This window comes from Pieris brassicae, chromosome 14, assembly GCF_905147105.1.
Source record: "Pieris brassicae chromosome 14, ilPieBrab1.1, whole genome shotgun sequence".
Taxonomy (NCBI): domain Eukaryota; kingdom Metazoa; phylum Arthropoda; class Insecta; order Lepidoptera; family Pieridae; genus Pieris; species Pieris brassicae.
The window spans coordinates 1324162-1331948 of NC_059678.1; the positions used below are offsets into that span (position 1 = coordinate 1324162).

Sequence of the window (7787 nt, forward strand, 5' to 3'; positions counted from 1 at the left end):
TAATTATATATTATAGTTTTTATATTTTTTTGGTATATTATTGTTTTTAGGGAGGTTTCAAGTATTACGAAGATTTGGGGGGGGGGGGGGGGGGGGTGCGCGATGGGGATTGAATTACGCGTTATTGTTAATATTATTTTCCACTTGCCAGTGCTTTATATCGCATAATGGTAAGTTTTAGGTATAAAGAGTCACTGGAGGTGGTCACGAAACGTTTTACTATTGGATACAGAAACGTTACGCCGTTTCATGCCCCCCCCCCCCATTAATTGACGTTAATAAGTAGATATATATAAGTAATAAGTAGGGTGGATAACTGTTGCATTCACGAAAACATAATAATAAGTTATTTATAATCGTTGACTAAACTTATGGTCCAAATACTGGCACTATAAAGGCGCCTTGCCTCTAAAAAATTAATCATCATACCCCTTGAAAGCATTACACGACAGTAATCTATAACTTCTAGGAAGGTCATTACATAGTTTAATACTCATGGAGTAACAATTCTTTAAAGGCTTTGAACACTTTCTTTTTTACAGTTATAACTGCTTCAAGGATGTAGAGATCCTAATAAAGAGTTTTTATTCACAAGGCTGCGTCAGTGGATTAGTCTATGGATATTAAGAGAACTACATCTAACTTACATTCAAAAACATCAATAAGGCCTGTATCTTACCATAGAACACTTCACAATTACAAAGGACTATGAATCATAGATAATGTAATGAAAACTTCGTATCTATTTTAGTTTTTAGTCTGCACAAAAAAAAACAATTCTTTCCCACTCAATATTGACATAAAAAGGAAAGCGTATTATGAATATGTCTGTCCCGTTCACACACGTACCGTTTCTGGCAGCGTCTTTGTTTCACAAAGTCAGGGTTGCCGATATTCTTAATGTTTTATGTGATTGTAAACAAAATGGCTGACTGTGGATCTTAATTTTTAGGAAATTTATTAAACAATAATTAGGCAATTACAATCGCAGGAATTTGTGTGCCTCACCACAGTATAAATAAATGTAGTTTTTTCTAATTAATAAAATCCGTTCCGTTTGTTTTTTTTGTTCCTGTTAAGTTTTGTCTTAATAACTAAATGTAATATGTATTTTTGTACTTCTTAGAGAAAAAAAATTATATGGTAATCAATTTTTTTCTCTTCTTACACTCGTGGTTGCCTGGAATAGATCGCTCGAAAGCTATAAGGCCGCCAGTTGCCCTCCTCTTCATTTAATAATGTTCAATTTTTATATTGTAATGCAACGAAGTGTTTTAAATAAATAAATATATATAAATAATTCTTGCATTGTAAAAAAAACACGCCTTTTACGACTAGATTTATATTGTGAATTTACTTTAACAAAACTTTACATGTTCTAAAATGAAGATAGCTCTATTTAAACGCGATTAACTCAAAAACTACCGAAACAGATTTTTATACACTAGTTTACACGAAGGTTTAGACATATAATTGTTTATGGCCTTATGTAAATTTACTAAAATATACCCATTATTCTTAAAGAGGAAAGAAATCTAAGGATGGAAAACTGTTTTAAACCTTTTTTTTTAATTACAATAGTGTCTTGAAGTTTAGTGATTATAGACAAAAGCCAGACAAAACTTATACTAAACTATTTTGACTTTAATAAAGCCAAAAGACTTTTACATTTTGCTTTTATTTTTAATTTACACAATGTTTTATTATATTTTTAAAAAATGTGACAACCCTACACTAACACCCTATTCTGTATAATGTTTCGACCGTATATTGGATGAGGTCACCGCTTCTCAAACTTTAGTTGGGTCGCATTATATAATTTGAATATATTAATATTCAAATAAATAATATTTCAATATAAATAATAATATTAATATATTATTATTTATATTGAAATATAATTAGCTTTTTTATTGACATTATAAAAACCATATCCTCGCGTTGCTAATAGAAATTAAACTCATCCGTTTCCCTTCATCACAACGTTACAACAATGTGACAGTAAGAGACGAAATATTTTGATTAGTTTTCACTAAGAAGAAATATTATTTGGGTTATTTAGCAGATTTACTACAATTATTTATCCAATTTTTGAAGTTATATTTCTTATAGTCAACATTTTAATTTTGTTGAAAAATTATGAGAGATTTTTTTTTCTATTGTTAGTGTCGTTTTGTCCACAAACATAGAATAAGGCGAAATATTCTTGTTACGCCAAAGAAGTATAACTTTTAACGTGTGCATATACACAGGTTTTTTTTAATTATCTTCACGCTTCCCGAAGGGGTAGGCAGAGACCACGGATCTCCACTTGCTTTCCACCTATTCAGGTATCAGGGATCCGCTTTCATGGCAGTGACCATGGCCATTTATGGTTACTTTTGACTTGTCCCTAATACGCGTGGATTTGGCGAAGATTTGTCTGATAAGGCAGACAAGCAAAAACTAAACACTACTTTATTTAAATATATACGAGCCACTACATACCGACTTTCAGACTTATATACATATAAATACCAACTTAAATGAAATTAATTCAACATATCCACCAGGACAGCAAACACTGGACACTGAAGCTACTATGCTCTAACTAATAATAAAATAAAAAATGTATTTGTTGTATAGAGGTCTTCCTTAAAAATTTTAAGGTCTGGGCCTCATGATCAATTGTCGATCCAATCGGCAAGTAAGTGATCAGCTTCCTGTGCTTGGCATAAGCCGTTAACTTTTGGAGTTAAGGAAACTTGGTTTCCCCATAAAGTTTTCCTTCGTACGAGCGAATCTTAAATGCACATATAGAAAGAAGTCACATCGGACATTTAGGGAGCGAACCTATGACCTCAGGGATGAGAGTCGCACGCTGAAGCTACTAGCCCAACACATCTCCCTTGTAGAGTATAGGCCTCCTGCCAACCATACAAAAATATGTTAATGTAAAAATGCATTTAATAAATATAAGTTTGAGAACCACTAACACATAACCAAGCGCAAACGACAGAATTCACGCTAGTTGCCACCACCCGGCATTACTTATTCCATTTAAATATTACTATTTGATACCTAAACAGTTTAAAAAACCATATCAATACTTTCCGTAACGTATCGTTATCTATTAGACGTAAGATATAAACGTAACGTAAGACGTAAAAACCGTAATGTTATGATGAACTACAACATTAAAAAAAATTGAGATAAATATATATATAATTAATATTATTAAAGTATTACGCGCAAACACATATTAATTAATAAACGTAAAGCTAAAATAGCGTAGCACTTAAATTTAGCTGTGATTCACATGTTATTGACCCAAAATTCAAATAACCTGTTATTTATAGCAGTAACGTATCACTTATTAAACTGTTACGAGTACGTACATAGTACGTACGTATTATGTGGCTGGGATTTGTAAATGCATTGTTTATTTGTTTATACACACATTTTATGACACATTTGCTATGCTACCCCATAAAGACTGTTCAATGTACTAAATAAAATTAATTTTCCAAATTCTCTGCATCAACAAATTCCTTCCTAAGAGTTCAAGGTCCAGAAGTCTTCGAATTTTGACCTTAGCAACATACTATGCGTTTTTTTTAATATTAAATTATACAATACTTATAACGTATACAAGTATTTTGATTTGTTAAGTTTCTATACTAGTATTACATACCTAGTATAACTAACTATTATACGAAGTATAAATATGTAATGTTTCGAGTTTGATAACATCTTGTACTAGGTATTCATGAATAACTATAATTGTATGTACTAATTGCCATAGAGTTGTAAGCCAATAAATCGTTAAAAAAACCGTAACGCATTGTAATAATAATAATAATTATTTAAATTTCGAATATTATTTAAAACATATTTGCAACCAGTAAAATAATCTTGGAAGATTCTAGAAGTCTGTTATTGTTAATTATACTAAAGTGTAATTGTCGATTAGGTTACATAAACTCTAACAATGTAACAAATGTAGGAAGTACGAAGAGCGTACCAATTCAAATGCCAGCAACGCATTTGCGAGTCCTATGGCAATGTGAGTGTCTATGTATCATTTTAAATCAGATGAGCCACCCGCCATTTTTTTGTTACTATATAAAAAAGTAACGCTTAATTATAATCTTGAGAATTAAACTGAACGGCTTGACCGATTTCGATAACTATTCAGTTGAATTGCTTTGATCAATATTCACTACACACTAGCTCTATAATTCACCTATCAAAATTCAATCGACTTATACATTTAAGATATATTTAATAAAATTCATCAAGATATGCCAAGTCGTTTAGATAAGGTCACAGATATGAAATTGATGGACTGTTATAACTGTTTTGTTTACGTAGAATTACCAAGTTTTTGTTACAAGTGAAAGTTTATAGAATCAAGTTGATTACGTAATGTCGAGTTTAAGTATTTTAAGTAAAATATGGTTTTAACCCTGACTTTTTTGCTCCGACAGGAGATTTATTACGATAATTAAACTCACTAATAACTGTTAAGCCGTTTAGGTTTTTTGTAACATCACGTCAATGTAACAATTTAAAAATAATTAAATTATTTTTTAAATAAAATTAGTATAAATATAAATAACAGCAAAACATGTCCCTATGCTGTGTTATAATCCTATTTTAATAAATACTATTACAGACTAACATTATTAAAAGATATCTAAGAAATATAATCCTAATTCGTGACTAAATCATTGATATGAGTGAACCGTGTGAACAAGATAAACAAATATACCATTGTTGTAAAAATGAAGTCACTATTTAGAAAAGAAAATTCAACTATACAAAATTATTAACATTTAACAATTACCATAAATATAAACAGTTAAATATAACTCATTTCTGAATTGGTTCAAAGTTCAAAGGAATCAGAAAATTAATGGCACTTACTTTTACAAACGTAAATTCTAATTAACGGAAATAAATATAAAAATCTAATTTGCATTACCTAAGTACCGATGTTAATATGTAACTAATGTCGTTAAAAAATCGATAAAATAAAACATGGCACAACCCTAGTTCCGCCATCCACTCACACAAACAAAAATTAATAATAATTTCTTTCCTTTTGCACACAAAGACACGTCACAACATCTTTAATTATTACAGTAATAAAATTTATGTAAAGGTTAAACAGTGTTTGAGAAAATACAAATATTGTTAATTCAAACTATTCAGAAATAATTGACAATTACGTCTAAGAATAAGACTGAAGAACAATGGCATGTCTATTAAAATTCCGTATTATTAATGATCACATGGATTCTATATTTAAATAGCCTAGAGACAAAAAAATATGTACCTTATACGATGGCTTTTCCATAATCGGTAATCCAAATCACAAATCACAGAATGCAACGAAAATTTTGCTGCATTGTTAACTGTCTATTTTTAACAGATATTATACGCGCACTTTTTCACTTGTCACTTGATGTAATTAAAACAAAAACATATCACAGAATCGCGGCGACGAATCGTTATCGGTTATAAAAACAATATGGCGTTTAAAAATAATAATTCAAATTTCGAATGCGTATACATTTTTGAAAACGTAACGCGGCCACCTCAACGGACGGCAGGACCGCATCTGTGTGCCATTGTATACCTTATTCGCTCACACGCGGAGACTCTAGGGTTGAAATTATTTAATTTTAATAACCAATTATTATTATTTATTGATTATTTACTATTAATACTCAAAAACAGTTATGAAATGCTTGAGATTTGACGTTGACTTTGTTATGAAACAATTGCGTTCTAAATTTAGTCCGCAAATTATAACTTTGCCATTAAGTATCATTTGTTAATTATTACTAAAAATTAGATAAGCTAACACTTGACTCTTTTGTTATTGACGCTTTTTCCTTGTTAAATATCTTAAATAATTTCAATTATGTTATAATTAATATATAAATACGGTTATATTTGGCGAAGTTTTAAAATTTGTACCACAATCTTCTTTAGCATCAAAACATAATTATAACTAAATAATATATATATTAATAATATATCTAAACTATTATAAATCATACCTTTAAAGATATTAATTTAATTAGTTTAAAGCCATATTGTACTCGGCCACCATTTTATTGTTTACATCTCAATCAAACTTTTTGATTTCCGGCGTTGTAATAAATAAGTATGTATTTACGTTCATAAGTGTACATGTGAATAAAGGAATTTTGAGTTATTTACCTTAATATACTAACAAATTATATATACCATATATATTATACATGGAAGAATAAAAATTAAAGGACAAAACATATAAACGACCATGTGAGTCATGAGAGTCAATAATAATAATGCACTTTTCTTAAATCGGTTAAATATTTATTTAAATTTGAAATCGACAACCTTGGGACTTCCACATCGAAACTCAGACGTTTGCTCTATAAAGGGGTGTTTACACAAATGTTATTATTTTTAGCATTTTATTTTTAAAATTATTGTATTGTCTCTGGTAAATATAAATTATACTTTGACAGATAACATAAATTTATTAAATTTTCTTTAGACGACCTTTCGAGTGCTTCAAGATCGTTATCATCAATTTATACAACTGTATAAATGTTATGTAATACATATGAACGTAAAATGTACAGTTTGAAATTTATTAAACATTATATACGACAATAAAAACATTATATAGTACAATGGACTTTATATTTCTATCTACAAATGAATAAAAAATCTCAAGATTATGACTGCTTTCACATAAAAACTGTGTTATTGAAACTTATATATTAATAAGTATTATTTTTGATTACATCCTACAGTTATAGAAACATCAGATCGATTTATTCATGGGTTTCAAACTTCAAATGACAATAATAATAAAACAAACCCAGGAGTTTTTGAACTTTCTGTTATACCAAGTTTATTAAAGATAACCAACTTGTATAAAGCTATACCTTTTACTGACTTAGTCTTTTTTTTTATAAGCGGCATTTGTTTTGTGTAACAGCAAATGGGCAGGAGGCTATCCTCAAGTCGCTGCCCATGGACCCATTATTCCTAGGACGCTCGTATTGTGGCCCTTTTAAAAATAAGTTCAGCTCTCTCCGTCTCTTTCTCTCTTCAGTACATAGCATTAAATTATTGTATATCTGTTTAACGCGTGTTGATAATACAGTAAATATATATATTTTACATTATTTAAAACCCACTCAAGAAGCGTACAACCTCCAAAGGAGTGTCTCTTTTACTTGCAATTATACATGTAAAATTGCTTGTATAAATAGTAATTATACATTACAAATTTATTGTATAAACTGCTTCAAGAAAATATTCGTACAGTGTACACTCGCCATTATATTTCAAGTAGATAACGCACACATACACATTTGCAGTAACTATGGTTTCGGCTGATTACAAACGACTCTGACTTTATTTTTAACCAACTACGAAGAGGATTATGCAATTTGTATTTATTTGAATTAACTATTAACGAAATTTGTTAGTAAGATAATGTTAGTTTCAATGTTTAGTTTATATATTATATACGTATATTAAACATGTATTTTCTAGAAACGTGAATATCACCTCTAAAACTACTAAACGAATTTTCAAACTTGGTCTGTTCCGTCCGGCCATACAGTAGTCGTCGAGAAATTTGTTAACAAACATACACAAACTAATAAATGATTCTCGTGTATTGAATTCCAATAATACACCAATTTCTAAAGTCGCTTACACATTGAATATTGCCACAAACATTAATTAGCTAATTTCAGTTGCTTCATTATCAATAATGGCGAAATTATTTA

General features: G+C 29.5%; 1 protein-coding gene across 2 annotated transcripts in view; it reads right to left on the reverse strand.

Moving 5' to 3' along the window:
- Positions 1 to 5590, reverse strand: part of LOC123718050 (bromodomain-containing protein 4-like) — a 49851-nt gene extending 44261 nt beyond the window's left edge. For both annotated transcript variants that reach the window (XM_045674414.1, XM_045674413.1), the window contains exon 1: positions 5321 to 5590. In XM_045674414.1, coding sequence (XP_045530370.1) covers positions 5321 to 5341 — 21 coding nt within the window. In that variant the 5' untranslated portion in view covers positions 5342 to 5590. The remainder of the gene's footprint in view (positions 1 to 5320) is intronic.
- Between the last annotated feature and the right edge of the window lie 2197 nt (positions 5591 to 7787).